Source organism: Myiozetetes cayanensis, unplaced genomic scaffold (genome assembly GCF_022539395.1).
Source record: "Myiozetetes cayanensis isolate MyiCay16 unplaced genomic scaffold, myiCay2020 scf3, whole genome shotgun sequence".
NCBI classification, from domain to species: domain Eukaryota; kingdom Metazoa; phylum Chordata; class Aves; order Passeriformes; family Tyrannidae; genus Myiozetetes; species Myiozetetes cayanensis.
The window spans coordinates 53,793,860-53,818,730 of record NW_026087521.1 but is presented as its reverse complement, the minus strand read 5'-3'; the positions used below and the strand labels follow the sequence as shown (position 1 = coordinate 53,818,730).

Below are 24,871 nucleotides of genomic sequence, written 5' to 3'. Positions count from 1 at the left end.
CATCCAGGCTGTGCAGCTGTATCTGTCTGTAGCTCTGGTTTTCTGAAACGTGACCAATGGCCATTTTCTAAAGAGCAACAAAAAAGTCATTTTCCAGCACAGTAAGTCTGCAAATAAAATAAAATAAAATCACTATTGTAAAGGAACTTTGTTTTTGCAGAGGGGATGGAGCTGTGGAGTTTGCTAGAAAAAGAAGACTTCTCATCCAAGGAAGAAACTTTTTCTTTTAAATGATTCCTACAGGAAACATAGCAATCAAGTAAACGAGATCTGCAGTTTCTAACAAATGCTGATAACCCCACGCTCTGATTTTTAATAAAGTTTCAGCAATCACATTTTTCACCTTCAAAACAGGCAGCTCTTGAGAGCAATGTAACATGTCCTTTGCATACTGATTTTATGTTGCATACTAAGCTTACATTGCGTGTGTTTGTTTTTCTTTTCCTTAGAATGAAGTGATCAGCCAGCAGCTCTCTGTCATTTTCACTCATTGCTATGGACCCTACCCAATTCCAAAGCTGGTTGAAATTAAGCGCAAGCAGACCTCCCGCCTAGGTAAGTGTGACTTGAAGGTACCCGCTGGTTCTCCAAGGAGAGCTGTGGGAAGTCTGTGTTACTGGCCAGGTGCTTGAGGGGGCCACAGGTCAGAGAAAAACCTGAATTTGAAAGGCAGAACTAGAAAAAGGAAGGGCCCCAAACTTAGCCTGACCTGAAACTCCTGCTGAAATCAGGAGGGTCATCAGGTGTGTTGAAGTAGGACTGTAAATCTGCCAGGATTTGTCTGTGTTGCTAATTAGGCTGGGATCCAAGCCTTGGGCCTGGAGCCAAGCGTCTGTCCGGATCGCAGAGCGCTGTGTCTGGCTGCAGGTGATGCTGCAGCAGCACAGCCCTCCCAGCCAGGCTGACAGAGCCCAGGGTGTATTAATGGGACTGAGAAAAGACCCAAGCAATTTTCCAGGACCCTCTTCCCCTTGGCACGAAGACTTTCTTGCACAGGGAGAGGGGTGTAATAGGATATAAACGAGCACAGGGCCCTCCAGCATCTGTTCAGCTGCAGTTTGCATTGGGTAGCAGAGCTGGGAGGCTGTGCCAGCTTCACACAGCGTGGAGGGCTGGCTGTCATCTCAGCAAAGGTCGCCACGGACTTCAAAGCTTTGAATTCCCTTTGTCTGAACTCCGTGTGGTTGTCTGAGGGGCTTCTGTCTCAGGCTGTCCAAAATAGCTCTATGGGCTTTACTCATTAAAAACAATATCCTTCTATTCTATTGTCTTCTTCTGTCAAAACAGGAAAATATTCAGTTACTGGCTTTTTTGTTTCCTTCTTTTTGTGATTCTAGATCCCCATTTTCTTAACAATAAAGAGATGTCAGATGTTACATTTCTGGTGGAAGGAAGACCGTTTTATGCACATCGAGTGTTGCTATTTACTGCATCACCAAGGTAAAATAGAGATACATTTTTCTTTTTTTAAACAAAAATAGAATGGGATTTTGTGGGTTTTTAGGGTTTTTTTATTTGTTTTGCTGCTGTTACGATTCTTTGAAGGCTAGTGGCCCAGTCTTCAGGTTTTTCCTAAGCAATGTCTCTCCACAGCTTTTTTCTGGTTGATCTGCCAGACATTTAATAAGTGCTCCTATTACTAGATTTCCACGCAGTAAGTGATCCATGCTTCTGGCCATGCATCTGACTTCATTCCACTGAGACACATTTGCATGGAGCTCATTGCTGCATCCAGCTCTCGATCGTACAGGAGTCTTAATATTTTGATTCTTAATAATAATTTATCCTGTGAGTGGCTAAATCCTGCCTTGCTTCAGTTTAGGCAGTCTTCAGGAAAAACAAGCTACTACCATGCAACTCATTGACAGCATTTGACAGTATTCAAAAGCAGTACTTACAGTCTGTCCTCTGTGCTCAGAAGGCTGAATACAGGTTACCCAGTTAAGCCTAACCTTAAAGTGGCTCACAAACTTTATTTGTATGCAGCTGTATAATTAAAGGTGTGCTTTTAAAGAAATTTAGCTGACCCTCTGTAAAAGCTTATTTCAAGATGTGGCAAGGACAAACCACTGAGTTTGGATAATTTGAGCAATGTGGGAATTGATGCTAGTCGTGCTGCCAACCCATAGCACAGAGTAAAGAGATTTGCATAAAGCAACTGCAGTTTCTCATCCTGCCTTCAATTAAGAAATTGATATTTTGGTTTAGAGCTTCCTGGTAGATGTACAAGTATATTCCAAACTCCAGCTTTAAGCCTGCTAGATTGTGTTCATAATAAAGTTTGACACTAGTGAAAGCAAGTAAATTGTTGTCCATATTTTAATTAACAAAATGCAGTCGTTATATGGAAAAGGTTACCATCCAGCAAATGCTGGTCTTGATAGATAAGCTGAGCTCTGAACTACCGCTAGGAGGTCAAATGAATTATCAAAGAGAGGAAGTAGAAGGGCAGATGTTTCTGGCAGCACATTTCCCATTTTCACCAGTTGATCAATGAGAATATCTGGTTTTGAGAAGTAGATTGTTACATATGTGTACATCTCACATAAATCCACAATTATTAACTTAAAGTACTTTTTTTTCCCTGAAACTTGTGTCTGAATTTCCAGTTTTGATAATCAGGGAACAGCAGCCTATCTAGTTTTCTATGCTACCTCTCCTTACGCAATTGTATTGAGCCTGCATAGAAGCGTTAAAAGTCTTTGTGTAGTTGTTTTAATAGTTTGTACCAAAATACTTTTTAAAGCAGCATAATGGACATAGGGCCAGAATTTAACCTTCAAAAAAGGAAACTGTGCAGGTTTTGTGATATGCATCCTTACAGACTCTGAATTTCCAATGTACATTTTATTCTATTGCTACATTAGATGTATTTTTCAAAAATTTCAAACTGAAATCTCCTAGAGAAAGGCTTTTTCCTTTTGCTTTGAACTTTATGTCAGTGTCTAAATCTTGATGCTTTTTGGTGACAAATCCATTCACTTTCAGCGTACTGTTTTTGCAAGAGTTGGTGCCATCCTTCCTATGCACTTTTGTACTGTTTTTGCCATACTTTTTCACAGAGAAAATTGGGCTGGCTATTCAATTTTGCTCCTTTTTATTTAGGTTTAAAGCATTGCTGTCTAGCAAGCCTTCATCTGATAGTACTTGTATTGAGATCAACTATGTGAAGTACCCCATCTTTCAGGTAAAGTCAGTTCTCACACTGAATTTGAATGGAACTTGTAAGAGGAACATCATACATGCCCTGTGCAAATCAGTACACGTGTATTTGATAAACACATAACTCAGAGTAGTGGTTTCACGAGCACAGGCTTCGTCTCCCTTCGTACACTGAGCTGCAGAGTGCTGTCGATTGCAAACGCCGTGCCTGAGTGGATACAATAACATGCATTTCACTTACATGGGCTATGCAGACAAAGCACTGCATGTCACGGTAAAGCACCTGATGCTTTTTTCTGTTGTTGGCTCTTTCTGTACTTAATGGACAGGCTTGGAAGAGACACAGTTCATTCCCTTCCTTTGCAATATTCTCCAATCAATTTTTTTTTGCCATGAGAACATAGAGAAAATGCTTGTTTTACGTACTTGTAGTGTATACATGTATGTGCTTCCCTTTAGTTGAGTCAGAGCTCAGACAGTTCCATGAATCAACTGTTACCATTGCAAATAATTCCCAGCTGCCCACAATAACTTGAGGCTTGCTGGAAGCATCATGCAGAGGGATCTTAGCTGGCTTGTGTTACAGTGCAAAGCCTCCCCCTCTCTTTTTCATCATCCGTGCATGCCCACACACAGCTGGGTGAAGGTGGGGGTGCCATTGCCTGGGAAGGAATAAAGGAGTAACTGTTGTATATGCTATATTTGCCTGAATCAGTGATGTACTTAACCTACTGGGAAACACACTGGTAATTCAGAATGAATTAATCAGTTTCCTGAAAACTGTTTGGAGCTCACCAAAAAGTCCACACAATTTGAGGATCAGGGCTGAGACATTACATTACCTGTGAAAAGGAAACATTGAACTTTGCAGAGAGAGTAACCAAGAGTAACTTGAAATGAGGAGGTTTGAGCCAGTTTCATCCATAACTCCTTGGTGGTGTTGGGAGAGCCTCGGGTATTGCCTGCAGCCTTTACATCATCCCCTGTTCCCTGATGTCTTGCATTGCTTTTTATAAACACTCCCTTTGTTTTATTACAGCTGGTTATGCAGTATCTTTATTATGGAGGTGCAGAGTCACTCCTGATTAAAAATAATGAAATTATGGAGGTAAGAGATATTTATTATTAATTAATTGCAGTGTGAGCAATGCTAAGTGATCTGTGTACCATTCACCCAAGGCCACATGGCCATTGGGCAAGACATGAGCACTCCTGTAAGAGCCAGAAGTGCCTCACCTGGAGTGCCCAGGCTGTCTGCAGTCCTGTGGGAGACACTCGGTCTCTTTCTTGGCTGATCACCCATTATGATAACTTTTGCCAGTATGAAGTTGGCTGTCAGAAAAAAAAGAGTAGAAAAATCATGACCATCAAGCAAAAAAGTATCTGAAAGAAAAATATCTAGTTAGTGGCAACCTGGTGTTACCAAAATCTGGAAGCAATTCCCAGCAGCATAGTGTTCCAGCCTCTCTTTCTCTCGGCCTGATAGATGAGGTGCTCTACTCCAGCTGGGCCAGTCAGATTCCCTCTGCCACACCCTTTACTTTTGGTTCATTAGCTTGGGCTTTCATGTTCAGATCTATCTCAGCAGCATTAAAAACATCCAGTTTGGTTCCTCACATGGGAGAATTCTTGGGCACGGGCCTGGCTTTAACCGTGAGAGAAATCCCACCAGAGTCACGGTTCAGTTGAATTTCAATCATGTGACAGTTTTCTGAATAAAACCGTAATCTGTGAACTCTCTGCCACCATGATCATAGAGTCACAGACTATCTCAAGTTGGAAGGGACCCATAAGGATCACCAAGTCCAACTCCATGTTCCTTTTAGGACTATGCAAAACTAAACCATGTCACTCAGAGTGTCATCCAGACACACCTTGAACTCTGGCAGGCTTGGTGCCATGACCCTGAGAAGGCTGTTCAGCGACTGACCTTCTCAGGGGAGAACCTTTTCCTAATGTCCAATCTGCACTTCCCCTGACACAACTTCATTCCATTTCCTCATGTCCTATTTCTGTGACACTGCTCCCTATGACACAACTGTCTGGCAGCCAGAGGATGGAACTGGTCATGACTGAAATTATCCCTCTCCAGTGCAGGCAGTGGATTTTTAACTAAGCATACCCACGTTGACTTTCTGAGCCATATAGGAAAAGTTCACTAATTCTCTGTTTCACTCATAGTTTTGAAAGAACTGCCAAATTTCTAACCTTTTCTGAAATAAGGAGTCTTACACTAGGCAGTGCAGCGGCTTTACAGAGGCATGTGTGTTATCACCTAGGCTGTTAAAAACCTTGTGCTGCAGTTCAGCTGGCAGCTTGCTCTACTTTTGTGACATCTCAAAATTTCTGTGACTTGAGAATGTATGACTGATTGATTGATCTGTTGATAACAGATCTGGCCACGGTTCCTCACAGTTTAAAGTAATTACAAACCAGCACATGACTGCTTGAGCCACAGAGGCAGCTGGAATAGGATTTGGCTTTATCTTTCAGAACTGCATTTAGCAACTTGCCGTATTACAAATATGATAACAAGGAGCACCAGAAATACTCCACAGAAATCTTTGCTGCAATTCATAATTGGGGCCAGCTGGCTGCTATCACATCAGCACTGCAGATTTCCAGCACTTGGATTTATTTATGGTTTTAAAGTAGAGCTTGAGCAGACTGCATAGGAGAAGTCAGAATAATGTCATGGAAGTTTCAGGGTTTTGTTTGTTCCCCAGTGCTCCTGATTGGAAGCATAAGAGCCCCTTTGGGATTCACAGGATAGCTTTTTGTCATGCAGTCCTACATAATAAGGACTGTATAAAGGCCTGAATACATGAATAAGTGCTATTTAAACACCTAAACAGCTTGGCCTAAGGTCTGGCTGGTTGTCAAGCAATGGAGAACCCCAGCCTGCTTCCTAAGGCAGAGCAGAGAGCCAGAGCCAATGACCCACCATGGAAAGACATAAAATGAAATGCCTTTTCCCCTCTGTAAAATGACAGAATGGGGGCAATAGAGGAAATCTTGGCACTACTGAAATCCGTTGGAGAATTCAAAATTTAAGCCATTTTCACGCCATTGGTGTACAGAGATCCCAAAGCAGTGCTAGTCCAGGCAGAGTAACCATAGGGGGGATGCAGGGCCAAGGGGGAGGTCTGGAAGTGCTGATGTCAGGAGAGCCACAGTAGAGCAGCGATACAGGCACATGACACTGACGTGAATGTCAACCAGGCAGTGCCTCGCATCGAGCTGGTTCCCACCTTTGCACAGTATCCCTCTGTGCGCTCACTCCAGACAGTAGTGCCAGACAGAATTTCCGCTTCTGTGGCCTAGACATCACCTTACAGCTGCTCACAAGCTAGAACAAGGAACATATGGAGATCTGATTCCATTTCTTTGAGCCTACTGAGGTGACAGATTTGAGGTTTATTGCCTCTCCAGATTGTTAAGACTGCCCAGGATGGTCATCATCATCTGGTTTGAATTCCTCTATTACTCTTGGTCGTGACCCTTCTGCTGACATCCCCGCATCCAGCCCAGGTGCTCTGTTTCAGCCAGATCTTTGGGAATGGCTGAAGCCTAACCTTGTTTTTTGGGAATGTGATTGCAGGTCCCTCGTTGCAGAGTCATGTTTGCAAAGTGAGAAAATATTCTTGAAGCTGCTGTTTCCTTTTTCTCTCTCATGCACCCCCACTCCTGACCCCGCTCCAGAGTCAGAATGTGTATCTGAGCAGTCTGTGGTGGTCTGTCCGTGTACAGCTTCCCAAAGTGTGATCTGGAGGGGAACTGCAGAGGGTTGCAGCAACCAAGCAATCTTCTCATTCTGACTTTTTGTCAGGACTTTCATGCTAACTGAAGCAGGGGCAGAGAAAAAAATATAATGACACAGTAAAGAATCAAGCTCTGATTCTGTATCGCTCAGCAGTTTTTGACTATTTTTTCCGTGCCTTTTGTTTTTTTTTAGCTTCTCTCTGCTGCTAAATTTTTCCAACTTGAAGCTTTACAACGACACTGTGAGATCATTTGTGCAAAAAGCATTAATACAGAAAACTGCGTGGATATTTATAATCATGCCAAGGTAAAAATAACTGCAGAATAACACTTGCATGTTATGTGTCTGTCATCATAGTCGTAGGTCATTTTTATGACAAGTAGTGACATATATATATATCATATGCTTAGTACATCTGTTATGTGTTTAAGATTTGTCATTCATTTACTGGGATTGACTGGCTAATAGGTACATAGCATAGTGACAGTCCTAAATCATGTAGTATAACTACAAGGTGGCACCTTCTCACCCCCTTCCCTGAGCGGTTCAAACTCAATTTGAGTGTATCACTGTGTGGAAGACCTATCCCTTATTCATGGCAACCCAGACTGCTGAGCTGATTCAATAGGAATCACCTAAGTGAAGAAGACACCTCTGCTTTCACCTTTCAAGCTGTGTTTTCCCATTAAAATTACCTGTTTCCTCCTGCCTGGAGCCCACTGGGGTGATACACTCAATGCTGGTGACAGCTTGTCAATATATGAAAATGCCATGTTTTGGAAGTTCAGTGGCTCAGAGCCCTGCAAGGATGGTAATGAGAATTTTGTGTCTTGGGGAGCTTCTTATTGGAATCAAATTATATACTTAGATTGTGAGGTGGCCTAAGTCATTAGACAGAAAAGCATGGCATTTTTTGACCTAGAAAACCTATTTTCACGCATTGATAGAGGTTGTTGCCACATTGATTAGTTTCAGTTTTTCTCCTCCTGAGGTGTAGTAGTTAGACTTTCCCTTGGAAGATGGAAATAAGACACAAATAAGTGCAATGAAATTTTTTTTTTTTTTTTTTGTAACTTACGTGGTCTATACAAAAGCTAAACTGATGCATGGAGGTTTGATTGAACAGAGTAATCCCGCTCCAAACCCCTGCAGAGCTGACCTCCATTCCCATGATCAGGTATTTCCTACAGAGAATAGTAATGTTAGGTCTTGATGTACAGATAACATGCAATCAGTGTTTAAAACAGCACAAAGTTCCACCTACAAAAATAAGAAATGAGGTATATCTGCAGGTCCATTTATTGTAATGGGAAAAAAATTATAGTGCAGGCATCTTTTGAAAAATATTTGATTTAACTTCTAGCTCATGTAGGAATTTCTCAATTTGTATTACTGTTAGTAAAATTAATAATTTTGGTTTAAAATCATGTTTTCTTTGCATTATGAAATGTGGCTGTTATTTACATCTGATTGTAGAAAATTCTTACATGGAGCTTTAGACCTCTTTGAGGGACTGGTACACTGCTGATGCTGGGACTGAACAAACCCAGTCACTAAATTCAGCTCCTGGTTTGCCTATAAGAGCCCCAGCCTGCAATTTTTTTCTGTGCCTGCATCTTCCAGTGGAGGCAGTGGAAATGGTGTACTTGAGAGGTTTTTACAGCCAGAGTTGTGTTTGCACTGAGGTAGGTGAGGCATTGCAGAGATAGCCAAGCTAGCTGTGAATGAAACTTCGACTTCTGGAATTAAGACCCATCACCCTAAAGCACTGCATGGGCTAATTTACCCTGCTTCCAGTGAATTACCAGGGCTAAGCTTCATATTGCTATATCCAGAAGATTTCTGAGGCCTGAACTCACACATTTAAAGCTAGTTCAGATAGCTCTCTGTTACGCTGCCTGCAGAGCATAGAAGATGCTTCATCTTTTTGCTCCCCCTCTGTGTGATGTGCAGGTGATTAATCTGAGCACAGATCATTCTTTTCAGTGCTCCCATCACAGTGTAGCCTCATTTGTTTGTTACGTGAATGTGAGATGATGTCGTGTGGTGGAAGAGGCCAGATGGTCCTGATGAGCCAGGGGAGCTCACCCGCAGCTCGAGCACAGCTTGCCAGCCAGCCGTCTGCCTTTCCGTGTTGCTCTCTGAGGTGTGGAAGAGCTTGTGTTAGACCCTAGTGAGAATGGGAATAAGGTGAGCAGGCACTGAAGCCAGGAACCACCTCATCAGCCAGGAGCAGGTTTTGAGTGACCTGATGCTGTTGCAGGTACCATTTCTTGTCCTTCATGGAATCATCATAGAATGGTTTGGATTGGAAAGGGACACTTAAAAATCATCTAGTTGCAACCACCCTGCCGTGATCAGGGACACCCTTCTTGTCCTTGCTACTATGCAAGCTCATCTGCACCTGCAGGCACTTGGGCAATGCTGAGACCTGCCTTTCCAGATGGGAGTGTGCAAGCAGGTTGGCCCAGAGACACATGGAGCACAGCCTTTGTCACGATTGAGAGAAAGACATGATTTGCTGGAATAACATGGTGTGAGCACAGACTTGGAAAGCTATCTGTGGCAGGGGCTGGTGTTGTAGAACAGTGTTTAGCAAGGTGATGCACTTTGTTGTAGCAGCTGCAGGAATAAGAGTTTGAAGCCCTGGATTAAAGAACTGAGGTACTGGTAGGAAGGTGAGGCAATAAAAGCTGAATGGAGAGTATTAATATAATTAATATCCCTATGGACTTTCCGTTTTTAAAATTGCAGTTACAGAATTGTAGAATATAAGGTTGGAAGGCACTTCAAGGACTATCTGGTCCAACCTTTCTTGGCAAAAGTACAGTCTAGACAAGATGGCCCAGCATCCTGTCCGGCTGAATCTTAAAAAGTGTCCAATGCTGGGAAATCCACCACTACCCTAGGGAGATTTTTTTCAATGGCTGATTGTTTCCATTTCTCCTCTAAAGTTCCTCAAAGCATGAAGTTTTGCATGACATCTTACTGCAGTCATATATCCTGTCCTTGCTAAGGATGGCATTCTTGAAATTTGCTGTGTAATGTTTTCCCAAACCTGTAGTTTTAGGGTGTAACTTCTAGTGTGAAATCATGGGTCTGGTAAACTCTGTGGTAAAACTCCCATTAATTTCCAAGGGAGCAAAGCTTCAGCCCCGGGAATTTTGTTTTCCTAACAACCACAGTCTTTTAACATGGAATTATTATGGGAATCATCAGCATAAAATGCTGTGTGATTCAAACTCCTTCCCCTCCATGCATTCATATCTGTAAGTGTTACTGTGCCTATCTAACTTGTGTATTTGTTTGTGTGCAGTTCTTATTCGCTGAATTGGGTTTTATCAGATTGGTTATCTTTCTCTAATTTTACTTCTTGTAGTTTCTCGGCGTCACAGAACTATCTTCCTATTGTGAAGGCTACTTTCTAAAAAATATGATGGTCCTCATTGAAAATGAAGCTTTCAAACAGCTGTTGTATGACAAGAATGGAGAAACATCTGGTCAAAATGTACTAGAGGACTTACAGAGGACGTTGGCCACAAGGATTCAGTCAATTCATTTGTCTTCTTCAAAGGGCTCCGTTGTGTAAAGCTGAGGAAGATGGTAACCCTCTAATAAAAGACCTTGCAAGTTAAGTCTGCTGTTGCAGTTGCTTAAACCTGTTGCAGTTGCTTAAACGACTACAAAAAAGAAAATGTAAGAAATTCTACTTCACATCCAAATAGTTCTGTTTTGGCCAAAGGTGCTGTGCTTGGGGCTGTGTCCCCGTTTGGATGAGAGAGTACAGAAAGCCAAGTTCCTCCGTGGTTTTGAGCAAACTGGGTACAAAAGTATCTGGTGAATTGCTGTTGTACTCAAATTCTGAACATAAGCCTCTTTGTGGATCTTGATGCCAACAAAAGCCAGAACTCAAACCAGTGAACAGCAGAAGCCCCTGCCTTGAAGGGTAGTGCTGGGGAACACCTGAATTGACCAGTTAATCATTTAAGTCAGATTTGTTCCAGTGTTACACATTCAAGAACTGTATCTATCCTGGAGTCCATTGTCTCATGCATTTGAGAAATGTAAGAACTGTTCTTGCTGTCAAGCAAAGATCAGCTGTATTAGAGAGTGGGTAAGACTGTTGCAGTCGAGGAAATATACTGGCAGATTTTTAGGGGTGGGAACTTTTTAAATTGTTCATAAAAAATGGGGTGGCCTTGTAGTTTAAAAACTATTTCTTAAGCTTAAAATTTCGTTTTCAACAGATCTGTGTTTGAGAATCTATGTAACATGTTTTGGTTTTTTAAATGGTAAAATGTACATTGTGTAAACATACCTATGATCAAGTTTTGCTCGTATTCTTTCCTAGGGTGGTATAATCTTGCCTAACAGGCTATGGTTACACCAAAGAGGTACATTACCCAGATTTTCTCTAATACAGTAGTTGGGGGGGGCAGAAGAACTGCATGCTACTTGTGATTTGGGGTTAAAAACAATGACAAACTCAACAAACATGCATTTGCATGGTAACTGTACCTGTGAAATGTTACGTTCGTGCTTTGTTTTGCCAAGACAAATGCAATGTTGCTTCTTGTGAAACTTCATTTGTGAAATTAGCCTATTTTTTTTATTTGGTGCGATCGATTGGCTGTGATATGATACCCCTGGAGCTCCTTCTCGAGATGCTGATTTCTGTTTGTTGCAGTGAAGGGACAGTAACAGATCTTTACTTTAGTAATGTGTGGATATTTTGCTACTGGCCAGAGATTGTTGTCTGAGTTAGACTTTTTTAAATTATAATTAAATATGTACTATAGAATGATTCCTCACTGTATCCTGAGAATGTATAGATTGTCTACAAACGCAGGGCTTGGGTGGGGTGGGATTGGGGTGTGATTTAAAATGTCAAAGCTTTGTTTATTTTGCAGCATATTGTTAGCAAGACAAATATGCTATGTGCCACAATGTTCTTGATGCTCTGTCTCTGCAAGCCATAGCAGAAGTAGGCAAAGATGTTGCCTTCTCCATGGCAAAGTGACATTAATATACTTACTTTATAGACTGCCATTCAGAAAATTTAGAACTTTTATTTTGACCATGAATGTTAACCTCTTTTTCTTTTGTTGAAGCATCTACATCAGGTGCCCTTCCATGTTGATAGTTTTTGACATGCTCAGAAAGCACAGTTTTGGCTTTAGTTATCAACACAGTAGGACGCTGTTTTATGACTAAGGTGTAAATCCTCCTTTTTGCTTGGTCTTGTAAAACCTCTACTGTTTCTGCAACAAATTACAGTATATATAAACTGCCATTAAATGTTGCAGAGACACAACGTGTCAGTCAATTGCACTTTTTTTTTTCTGCATAAATGTTGACACAAGATGTTGTCCGGAACATTTAAGTAATGGCAAGTTCTGTGTGAACGTTGCAATTGTAGAGAAGCGAGACCGTAGTTGATGCAACAGCAACACGCAGGGGTGCTTGTTGTTGTTTGGTGTGCCTCCTCATCCATGGAAGCCCATCCTTCCATGCCAGTGATAACTAGGTAGCAGCAGGCCTGACCCCGCAGCTTCATGGTTTAAAATAGCAAACTTTTTCAAACAATAATCGGGATATTAAATAGGAAGGAAACACTGATAACTCCATGCTACTCCTTGTTCTGGTGAGCTGAGGGTGTCTGTGGTAACGTTCACTGGTTTTCTTTCATGGATAAAGGGCTTAGTAGGTGGCTGTATGTGGAGTGGTCGCCGTGTCTGGGCACTGAGAGGCAGATGTGGCAGAGTGCAGCTGCCTCCAAACACACTCGGTGTCCATCTGCAGCAGAGCTGTGCCAGCCCATGCGCTCGGGTGTCCCCGTGTGCTCCTTCCTGGGCTTGTGGATCAGGATGGCGGAGCACGACAGGAAGCGTGGCACCCACTGCTGCCACGAGGTCTGCTTTGCTGGTGTCTGGCAATTGGTAGGGGAGGACAAACCCCAAGAAGTTGTCATACAAAACTGTTACAGGTAGGGATTGTGCCTATGGATTTATACAGGAATAACTTTTTCCCTTCAAAAACGCTGGTAAATCCCAACATCATAGATTTATAGCTGAAAGAAGAGTCATAACTTTCAATTGTTTTTTTGACCAGTGAGCCCCATCACTTTTGCCAACAGAAGAGCCAGCCAGTGTAACCCCAGCATTGATTTCAACTGGAAGCAGCCAGCAAACTGTAGTGGATCCACAAACCAGAGCTTGGAAACTGATTTTAGTGTGCCTCTGCTGATGGGAGGCTGGGTGAGGTCTAGCTGAGCCATGTCAGAAAATGTGCAGCTTGCAGGCTCTTAAACATCCAGTCACAGGGATCCATGGTCTTCACTACCCTCATAATCAGAAGGTTTTCCTAAGAGACTATTCAGGATTTCTTAACTGTCAAAAGAGTCACTTTTCCTTCAAGCCCTGATTGACAGGAAAACCAGATGATCTTACAAGATCTTTTTTAGGGTTATTCTGTGTATGAAAGGAATTCTCCTATTTGCCTCACTAGTATAGTCTTTGCTAGTTCCTTTGCTAGTGTTTTCTAGGTCTCTGATTTTTGCTGTCAGTCCCTTCATGACTTCCCATTTTCCCCAAAATTCAGTACTGCAGCGGGAGCTTTATACAGTAATAAGCAAAGCAGAGTAACTGTTTTCTGTGGTTAATGTAAATCATATCAGAAAATATATCCCCAGATATTTTCCACAAGAACATCCCATGGCTGACTTTGATCCAGTCTGTTTAATAATTCCTGAGGGATTCACTGCTGCCTTCCCAGGAGTTCCATCTTTATTTGTGCGTTTGTTTACTACACCTTTGGAAGTACAGCGCTTTCAACTTCTCTTTATTAGATTTGTTCTGCTCTAATCGGGGCAATTTCCCCACTTCATCAAGATCAGTTGCAATTCTGATCCTCTCTTCTAGCCTATTTCATAATCTCCAAGCTTTATTATACGTGGCTTCATGCATGGATTCTTCCTTCCATTAATCTGGGGCTGGGGGGAAGGGCTCTGTTGTCAATTTAATCTAAAAAGCAGTGTGAGTTTCAGTGGGTGCCCATGAATACCATCCCTGTCAGATAAGGCTCTTTTCAACAGAGCATTTTATTAGCATTTTTTTGAGACATGGTGTTATCATCTTAGAAAATAAAAAAAGCCTTCTGTTCCTTTCGTCTTTGTATGAGTTGCAATAATTTACACATTTCGAGGCAAAATATTGCCTCCAGTCATGGTGAAATGGAAAAAATGCAACATCCTTGGAAAAAACTTGTGATTTTCTCTTTTAATCATAACTTTCCATCCTGTAATGAGTGAAGGTGTCTTTCCGTTTGTCTTTTTTATAGTAATCCATGCTGTAATATTTGAGGACTTGCAGACATCCTGTCCCTGCCTCATGGCAGATCTTTCCTTCTGTCTCTACACGGTCCTCCCTTAGTTTCCAGAATTTCCTCACGTTTCCACTTTGCCTCACGTGCTGCCAGTTTCCACACTTCCCAGTTTTTTTACTCTAAAGCCCTGCTGGATCCCTTCTCAAGCCCAGAAAGGGTATCTGTGTTCTCCTGAACGGGCGATTTTCCAATAATGGGCTCAAGAGCTGGGAAGAGAAAAGGATGAGGAATGTAGGAGTGCAAAGGTTTTGGACATCACAGATGAAGGCTGGTATTCTTTTCATTATAAATTTCAGCACTGTCTACTTGTTTCTCAGATATTCCCCTGATCTATTCCTTCTGCCTGCTGTCCTCTAAACACAGCTGGTGGCCAGATGCTCTCTGTTCTGGAAAAGGGCCAGGGTTCTAATGGCTAAGATTATTTTTTCCCCAGCTAAAACTTTTGCCTGCTTGGTTTCAGCTCCAGAGTAGATTTGTGCAAATGTCTATTAAAGACAGAGGAAACATCTTTAAAAAGGTGTGAAGGCTTAGTATCCAGGCTCCTGTTTGTACTAATGAGAGCTGCTTGCTCTCCTCTGCTTTGACACTGAGCTGTTTTCCACTGAATATCCACGGGCTTCATACCAATCGTCACACAAGCCCTGGATGGGCTGGAGTGTGTGGTAGGATGGGGGCTTTCAGAAATTCTGGTTTTGTTTCAAAGCATAGCACCATGTGCTGCTCTTTAAGAGAAAAAGGGAAATCCTCAGTTTGTACTGAAATAAACTGCTCTGAGGTGCTGCAGTGAGAAAACAAAGAAAGGGCATCTCTTCTTCCCACTTGTACCTGTCTAAAATAAGAGGAAGCTTCTGTTATGGCATGCAATGCAACAAGGTCTCTGGGGACTCAGGCATGCTTCCAGAGAAATACAGGTGGTGTAAAAGTTAACATATCCACATACTCAAGGCAAGAATTAGGCCATCGTAGAAAAAAAAAAAAGACCATTCTTGTCTATAGTTTAAATCCTGGGAGAAGCTGGGAACCTAGAGAACTAGTCGAAGTCAGTTGCTGGTATTCAGTGTCCCTCAGGAGCTGGCTCTGTCTTAAAAATATTGCTGAAAGATGACAGCCTGAAGACTACATTCACTAAGGTTGCCTCTGAAGTTACTGGATTTTTTTTTTTTTTTTTTGATGAATGAGACTTACCTGAAGTCAAAGACTTCAAGTTAGTTTCTTTGACAAAGTGTCTTTCATGTGAGGTTCTGCAACTGCTTTACAGAAATGAAGGGCCTAATATTGCTTTCATCCTCTGGCCCAGAGATGTTGAAATATATAAGCGTTAAAAAAGCTGCTTAGGATTTGTCCTAACATTTAATAAACTAGCTTGCAGGAAGTTAGCCTTGAAAAAGCCTTGAAATAATATCTGAAACCCCACAGATGAGAATATTACTAATTTTATATGTCTACCTATAAACACAACATTTATATCTGTAACTTAAAGCACTTCCATTCACATCTTCCATGCATTTATAGCAATTATAGCAAAATTAATGTTATGTCATTTTTTAACTTATTTATTTTGTGGTAAAACCCATTATCTTCAGTGGGTGAAAAGCCAGGCTGCCTGCCCTGACCACATTTTCACGTTTAATAGAATTGCACCTGACCTACCATTTGTAACTGGCCTCCAAGGGCAAAAACCAGCAAAGACAAGTGTTCAGCTGTGGCTCAATGATCCATGACTTCAACGAGACCACTGCTGAAAACATTATGCATGTGGTGCCCAAAGCAGAAGGAAAATCAGAATACCCTCAGAGACTAATGGGAATTTGCCAGCTGCCTTCAGTGAGCCTAAGAGCTGGGGAAGCAAGCTCAGTGTGGGTGGGAGGAGGGTATTCAGTTTCTTTTTGTTGCCATAACCTGTCATTCTTTCAGCTCTTGTTCAAGGTTTCTTGCATGGAACAGTCATGGATGTGGCCTAGTGTGTATTTATCTTGTATCCATGCAGAGAGGTTAAAATGGGGTATCTTACCTCCTAAAAGTCAGCAGTCTCATTAGATGATGCTTTTTGTGCTTTGATTGGACTGCTTGTCACTGAAACACCCAGGAGACATAGCAGCAACTCACAAGAGAGGTTGTGCTGGCTGGACAGGTTTAATTCTAAAAAAATCTTGTGTTTTGCATGCTGTGTTGTTTAGTTGGCTAAATCTGTCCACTTCATGTGGATGTACCAGAATGGCAAGTTTTTTGTTTCTTTTCCTTTGGAGAGGCATTTTCACCCTTCTTTGGGCTTACAGCTTTGTTCTTTCATCCTGTAGAGGTGATGACAATGTGAATGGGCATGCTTAGCTTAGGCATCCATGTCGGACGGCACACTAATGAAGAAGTCTTAGTAAGGGAAGAGGATTAGGTACAAGAATTTGAATTTATAGCTCTTTGCTGTAAATCTTATAAATCTTTGAGTTAGATTCCAGAGGTGTAGTGTACAATGTTTCCTAATTCATTTGTTCTCCAACTCAGTTTCCGTGAAATCAAAGGGGAGGGGAGGGAGGAAGAGAGGAAGCAGCCCCACCTCTCACCACTTGCTTGGCATTCCCAACCAGCCCCTTTCGCTCCAGTCTCTTCAGTGCTCACACAGAGGGTTTGCTTGGTCCCATACTCAGATATGACCAGGGAGCTCTAGCAACTGGTAGCTTTTACTTGTCCTCATAAATATCTCCACTGCTGCAGCTGCAAGAGTGAATTTGCCTGAACCCCTTTCCGTGTGGTTAACTTTAGTCTTTCCACTTCCCATCATCTCTGCTGCTGTGTTTTCATTAAAACTTCCATTACTTGGCTTAGCCCAGTGCAGTGAGAGGCAATCTTGTTTCTTGCTACTTTTATAAAGCAGACAAAGACAGGGGAAAGAAACCTTTCTAAAATACCCAACGCGAAATCATTTAAAAAAAAGACTGCCACTTTAGAAAAATCCAGTGTGCTAGGAGGTCATTTTAATTAATTAAGGTCAAAGCCTCAACACCTCATATATTCTGTCAGGGACAGATTACCATGGTTCAAAACATCTGGACTTGTTCAAGCTACGGATTCAAGAGAGTCCAGCCTTAGCCTTTCCCCTTCCCAGCAGTGGATAAATTGACTATCCCATAGTTTCCTGCGTGAGAGGCTTTTAAATGAGCCTTTCCATACTGGTTCTCTCTGTTCTGCATAGCTTTTAAAGAGCTCATAGCACATCTGCAAGCTGAGATTTGCCCTTCAGTATGGCTGAAAACCCCTTGTGCCCCAGTGCTGGTTGCACCTTACTGGGGCAGAAAGCAGAAAGGAGTACAGAAAGCCTCTGGAGCCTTATCAGAGTGAAAGCTGCTTCCCCAGCATCCAAGCATTCACTTGGTCAAATACTCTGCTTAACCTAGCTCAAGCCTGTCTAGACTGATAGACAGATTTGGGACAGTCTGTTCAATACCTTGGATACTCGTTTTTGCCTTGCAATTTTTGAGCCAATGACTAATTACACCATTTGGGGACACGGTAAAATGTGCAGTCTCACTTGGTTTGTGAGTTTATCCATTGAAGAATACAAGGACTATAGCAAAGTATTTCAGAGCTTTTTGACCTCATGTTCCTGGCTAAATTCCAATTAGTACTAGAAAAAACTTGACCTATTTTAAGTCCCATCAGTGCATTCAGACCAGTGTGTTGCTTCCTGTCCACATCTCTCTTGAGCGTCGCAGCTGTTGTACAGCCATATGTGCTGTACCAGTGGGGAACAGAGGTGCCTGAGCATTACGCATACAATAAATAAGTAAATCCCACTCTCTGCAACATAGGACAGTCCTATTGATCTCTGTGGCATTATGTGGAAGGTTGAATAATGCATCTCTGCTGTTTAGAGCTCCAAGATACAGTCAGTGCTCTTTTTCACCCCACTCCTCGCTCTGCCAGCTATCAAAGAGAAAAGGGACCTGGATCCTGCATTTTTTGAAGAGCAGCAGAGAAAAACACAGAGGAAACACCACATTCCCTCAACTTCCCTTCCTCCCCCACCCCTGCACCAGTAACAGGTGGGCTACTAGAGTGTCCTTCAGCCCTGCTCCTTGGAAAGCTTGTTGTAATGCCGTTTGTGCATTAGTTATCCTCAGAGCAGGCTTTTGATTAGGTTGAAGTCTGGAAAGCATCTTAAGTCATTCATGACAGAAGTGAGATTGTAAAATAATTTAGTTCTAATGAGCCATGCTGTGAATTTTCTGCTTCTTTGTGATTTTTTGGTGGTGTGTTGTTTGGTTGGGGGTTTTTTGTTGTTTGGGGGCTTAACTTGAGAAGAAAAGGCTAAGCATATGCAATGCTTTGGATTTTCTGTCTGTAGTTATCTTTGTGTGTATATGAGAGAGAGAGAGAGATGGACAGTAAATAGATCTACAGGATATGTTATGAGGCGTGAAATCATGTTTGTAATGAGATTTCTTGTTAATGGCAGTCAGCCTTCCTTGATGCTAAGCATTAATGCAATATCCATTAGTGCAGCCAAACCTCCCTCTGCTCCACTTTCCCAAATGGGTTTCACTTTGTACCTAGTTTAGCATTTATAAATATTTGATACAGGGTTCAAGAAGTAATTTACATGTTAAGAATATATGAATGTACTAGGAAAAATACAAGTTAAGATTCTGCTATAACATCATTCGCAAACCAAACATGAAAGCATGATGAAATTTGCCCCATTAAAATTGCTGGAAGCCTTTTCATTGATTTTTCTAGTCTGTGGATTAGGTCTGTTTTCCATCTCTCTTTCATACTCTGTCACCTTTGAAGTCTTTGTGTGTCTCGCACTTTCTAAGCCAAATGCATATCTGTAATTAGAAAGCACAGGCCTGATCTTTAGATGGAGAAGTGATCCACTTCTGAAGGGCTGGTTTTGTGTCTTTATGTTTAGAATGGAAAGCAGCAGCTAAATGGGGAAATCCCAGCGTGAGCATCCTGAAAAGACAGAAGAGCTAGCACTGTGTGTGGGACAACTCTTTACTTCCTTTCTCCCTCTTCACATCCCCTCCCACCTGTCCCTGAGATGTCTTTGAACTTAAAGCTAGGAAAGAGAAGTGAAAACAAGAGGAAAGGATGTGCTAGAAATAAGATGGTTTCTACATCAGTACAGAACCATTGAGTTGATCTTGATTTTTCCTGGTTTTAGGCAGACTCCTAATTTGTGTAATCTAAATGCAGGAATGATTATGATTGTTTTGCATTTGTTATGGTTGTTATGCATTTGGGTTTGGGTTTTTGTTTGCTGCCATCTATTGTTGGGGTTTTATGGGAAGGTTTCATTTCCCTTTTTATTGAGAAGCAAATGAAAGATCACGTAACCCGAGAGTAATCATCAACAAACATAGAGATACTGTCCTCCATCCCGCAGATGTAGCTTAAGTACTGGTTTGTGGCTTCACAGGCATGTTTGAGGTCGTCTATAATTAACACAGGTGAAACTTTCTTCCCCGTTGCTTATCCATTTATGATGGATGAAAATAAAATAACAGAGTTAGAGTATAAACAGTAGGATGGCAGATGTTTCTCTGTAGAGAAAGGTTATAGCTAAGAAATACAAATGTTTCTGGAACCAGATACTTTTCCTCAAAACGACAGATAGGCATCTGTAGCTCATTCAAAGATGTCAGTCTCTTGAGTCTGTTACATGCTTTTGAAAATTGCCTGTTAAATGCTGTTAATGTTTCAGAGCAAGCCCTTCCAGTGAAGACACTGAGGGCACTCAGAAGGGAATGTATTAAAAATAGAGGAGCTCAGCCATAATTTGAGGTGGCAGCTTTTGTCCGCTCTGTCCACAACCTGAACATTAGTTTAATAAGTGGGTTTGTATTTAATTTCTTTAGAAATTTTTTTAATTGCTGCAGCACTCTCACAACATTTTCTCCAAGTGCACCTTAGGTTATCTTAAACCCACTCTGTCTGATGCTGATCCTTTTAAGATCTCCAATGAGATTATGATTCATTTGTCATTGCTAGATGTCATTTTGTTAAGGCTGTACAAAGGCACAGCAGCAGGTGAAACCAGTTGTTTTTTTATTATTGTATTACTCTGAAAAAGAGAAAAACTAGCCAGATCTTTGTTTCTAGTGTGAAATACTCCCCTTAGCTTCAGAGGACATGTGTAAAGCCTCTGCTCTGAATGTCTCGATATAATCAAGTTACAAAATGGAGGAAAATGGTATTAGAGAAAGATTTTTGAGAAACATAACTCCAGTGGAGCAGAACATGCACTTGTTAAAATCTGCTCTCTTGCTCTCTCTCTCTCATGAATTCAGTAGGAATCTTTAATGGGAGTTACTGCAAGGCTGTATGGTTTTTTAATGCACGAGCAGATGTAATTTCCCATCCAGTCATCTGCACAGTTGCGGTTGGTTCAGCAGAAAAGGCTGAAGGCCAAATCCTGCTGTCATTGCACACAGCCCCTCTACTTCAGCAGGGATCATAAACATGTACTTATGTTACTTGAGGTTTTTGCTGAAGAGAAATGGGAGAGGGTAGGCTTTCCTTCTGCCTGTTGATCACAGGCTTTGTGTTTCCAATGACTTTATTAGAAGCATCATCTATTTACATGCTGCAGAATGAGGCCTGTGTGGGGTGGGAAAGATTGTTATGAATTTAGACCTGCCTAAGAAAACATCAACCATTCTAATTTTAGACAAGTTGCATTCCATATCCATCTGTTTAGTGGATCAGTCTGATGTTTGCTGTGTAGTAAATTGCATTGGGCCTTTTTTTTTTATTTCTTTGAGGGCATTGCCTGTCATCATCTAGTGTAAAATAGTGCCAAGGACTTACAGATATACCCTTAGGGCCAAACTGTGCTAGTTCCACATACCACAGTCCCATCAAAAGCAAGGAAAACCGGACTGGGCACACAAATTGTAACCCCCTGATGTCCAGTTACATGTCCTGCCTCATTTCACAGAGATTGATGACTTCCTGGGAAAAAGGAAAAAAAAAAAACAAACCAACAACAAAAAACACAACAAAACACATGGTGCCACTTCACCTCAGTTTAAAATGTATTGGAGTAGAGGAAATTATATTAGACATGACTGTAGTCTACCAAATCCAGTCCTGTGCATAGGCAGAACTCCAAGGGAAAGCAATGGGAGTTTCCGTTATGGAGTTTGCAGAACGAAGCCTACATATCGAACTGTGACAAAAATGTCAACTTTGTGTAAACTCTCCTGGTGGGTCTGTGTAAAGGTTTTTGAGAAATCTTCATTGTAACACACCAGAGAATAATAAACTTGCACCTTGATAGCACAGCTTTATTTGTATATATTCTATGTAAATTTTAAACCAGAGGATACATGTCATTCCTTGTACATATCTGATTAGAATGATGGCAGTGCTATGCACTGCTGTTTAGGAGACCCACGTTCTCCAGTCTTGGATTTCCAACTGTAAAGGCTGCAGGAGACTGCTTGAGACCAGCCAAAACATTGGATGGATAGATGCTCACCACCCACTGCTTGGAAACGAAGGAGCAGGATTTGGAACAGATGTTGGCTATGGAGAAGATTGCTTGCCTCTACTCCTGGCTAAAGGACAAGTGCCTCCTTCTCTGTCATCTCCAACAGAAGTGATTTACGGTCAAAGAGTGTGGAGGATCTTCAGGGGCCTCTTTGGAGCTGTCTTTCCTCGTGGTCTGAGTTTGTAACGAGCCCACACTTTGGATGTCACATGGGGAAGCAGTGTGTACATACATCTACCTATCTGTCTGTCTGTTATCTAATATTCCAGTGTTTCTGTATTGAATGGTTTCAGTAACCTGTAAACAAGTGATTGCTCCTGTTGTGTTACTGCTTTGAAATTCTTTGCATGCACTCTGGCATATAATTCTTTAAGAAAAGAAATTATACATATTATATATATATATATATTGTAGTTTGCAAAATATTCATGTTGAAGAGCCATGTTTTGTGCAAATTGTACATTTATGTTGTGAGCAAGATTGCAATACAAACTTTTATTAGTTGTTGATAGTAAATTTGTCACCTTATTTTTGAGCGTATGTATGTATCCCAAGCTTTCAAACTCAGGCATTAGATCAACTGCTGAAGGAGACTTTTTCTGTGCAGCAGGAGCAGCACAGGCTTTCAGTAAATAGGCAGGTGTGCAAGTCCCATTCTGTTCAAATGCAAGTTGCAAGGCTGATTCTTCATGCAGTTTGTCAGGCCAATACTTCTCTTTTGTCAGTGCTGGAATTCGTGTTTGGTATGAGGACGGTGTTGCGCTCATCTGTAACAGAACTAAAACCCCAACCTTGCAAAAAACAAAGTGCTTAACTCCTACTGCCCTCCGTCCCTGCAGGTGCTTCAGTATAAATACAACGAGGACTTAAGGAACTTAACCATTTCCTGCCGCATAGCCAATGTTATATTTTCAAATGTTCACGCTACATAGTTTTCAATTTAGGGGCTAGATAAAAGTGTAATACCAGTACGGCTTTAGAAAAGCTACAGTGTTTGGAGCTTGACCTTGAAACTTTTACCTGATTTCTGAACATCATTGGTGGCTTTGTTTGCTCAGTGTTTACCTCCGAGAAATGTATGCTATTGATTTAAATGTTTAATATATTGACTGCCTTTTTTTGTATATTTGTTATCATAAAGGTTTGGTTTAAATGCTAACAATTGTGGTCTATTTTCAGACTTGAAATACTTACGGTTCTGTATTTGGAAGGCAAAGTTATTAATGAATATAGCAATTTGGTATTTTATTCCTATTTTATACAGCTGCCCCCATAGGTTATTATCAGATGGCAATGAATATTGCTGAACAGCAGGTGGAACTCCTTTGAGTGTGTTTATGAGCCATCTCTGTTCAATAAAAATTCCATTGTTTTCTAGCCTAGGAAATGTCTGCTGTGAGTGTTTTTGTTGTTTCTTCTCCTCCTCAGGTGTTTGTCAATTTACTTGAGACAGCAGCAGGACTGGGCTTCTCCCAAGAACCATCTCCCAGAAACCACATGTGTTTGGGATTTTACGTCTGGAAGTCCTGGTGCTGTTTTCCCCCAAACAGTGCTGTCAGTGTGCTTACTGTGCATGAAAAGAAGCGATACAGAGTTGGTTCCCAAAAGTCTGGTTCTCCAAGCACTGGTCTGTCATGATCTGCCAAAAAATGGGCAGACCTGGAGCAGTGGAGCTCCGTGGTGCTTAAAATTAAGCATTTGCAGATACATCATAGCCAGACAGTTTGGATGCATGAAGATCCGAAAGGCTGGAAGGTTTCTTCATTACACAGCATGGCTGCAAGTGCATACAGTAAGGTTGAAAATGGGTATCTCAAAGAGAAGTCAGATATAAATAGAGGGACTTGATTAAATTTGGCATGAGTGTAAAAATAAGGCTTTAAAAATATTTTTGTTTTACCTTTTTTTTTAAAAAACTTTTTAAAGTGATTTACAATGTTTTCTCTGTTGTATGTTTTAGTGGATTTGGAGTCAAGTTCTTCATAATTTACAAGATTATTGAGGAACAGGTTGGTTTAGGAGGCAAAAGATGGCAATATTCTTTCACGTCCTACATGTTGTGGGAGTGAGACACCACTCACACCAGACTGGGTGAATGCCCAGACCAGGATTGCAGCTCTGTCAGGTGCCTTTGGGCTCTGCAGGCTCAGCTGTCCAGGAGCGGAGTTTTAAAAGCAGCTCATAGGGAACTCCACAGTTGTCAGAATTCTGTAAGAGATGTATCCTTTGCCTGCCTCCCAATTATCTGGGAAAAAAAATCAAAGCAAGCTGCACAGGTAGCAATGGAGAATGATTTGTCTCCTTTCCCAACCACTGACGCCAAGACAATTTAAAACCATTGTTTCTGGGCATCCGAGTTATCTCCACTGAGAAAAATAGTGCAGTTCAGCTATAATTAACACCATTCTTCCAGCATTCTCTGTAAACTCATCCATGTTTCTGTTACATTCAGTTCACATTTGTGTTTTTGAGGTTTTCTGGACAGACATGTAGAGCCTGAAGGCTATGGCACGTTTGCTGGGCTAATAAAGGTTTAGGACAGCCTTGCCCACTGCTGTGTTTTCTCCTCCACAGGGCAGCAATGGGCAGCAATGTCTAAACCCCCGCTTCTGCATACTAGAGCTCGCTTAGAGGGGCCTCAGGTTTTGTCCGGAGGCTGAAGCACTGTCAGATGTGCTTGATGTAGATCTGCTGGTGGAATGTAGATCTGCTGCTGCTTGATGTAGATCTGCTGAGTAGCACAGGTACGTGAGTAACGTAAAACAGATCATTGTATGTCTCAGTTTGACTACTTAGAAGTAACATTTAAACCACTCCAAAATAGTACTGTTTTCCTTAATCTGAGTAATGGCTTATACAGATTATTTGTAGATGTTTAGCAGTATCAGCTAAGTTCTTCTGTGTCGACAGAGCTTTATAGTTTAATGAGCGTGAGTCTTTCAAGAAAAGATGTTTCAGAGTAGGCCTGTGGGCTGGTTATCTCTAAGCTTTACTGTGAAGATGTAAGACTGCAAGGTGAAGGATGTCTGAGAACCTGGGCATGTATCCTTGTGGGCTGGGAGGCCGCCATA

The 24,871-nt window shown here is 41.6% G+C and overlaps 1 protein-coding gene across 4 annotated transcripts in view; it reads left to right on the top strand.

The window, feature by feature from the left end:
* ABTB3 (ankyrin repeat and BTB domain containing 3) overlaps positions 1-23,187 on the top strand; it is a 182,529-nt gene extending 159,342 nt beyond the window's left edge. For all 4 annotated transcript variants that reach the window (XM_050323698.1, XM_050323699.1, XM_050323696.1 and 1 more), the window contains 6 exons: positions 450-555; positions 1,338-1,440; positions 3,106-3,187; positions 4,202-4,270; positions 7,118-7,231; positions 10,305-23,187. In XM_050323698.1, coding sequence (XP_050179655.1) covers positions 450-555; positions 1,338-1,440; positions 3,106-3,187; positions 4,202-4,270; positions 7,118-7,231; positions 10,305-10,514 — 684 coding nt within the window. In that variant the 3' untranslated portion in view covers positions 10,515-23,187. The remainder of the gene's footprint in view (positions 1-449; positions 556-1,337; positions 1,441-3,105; positions 3,188-4,201; positions 4,271-7,117; positions 7,232-10,304) is intronic.
* The last annotated feature ends 1,684 nt before the right edge of the window (positions 23,188-24,871 follow it).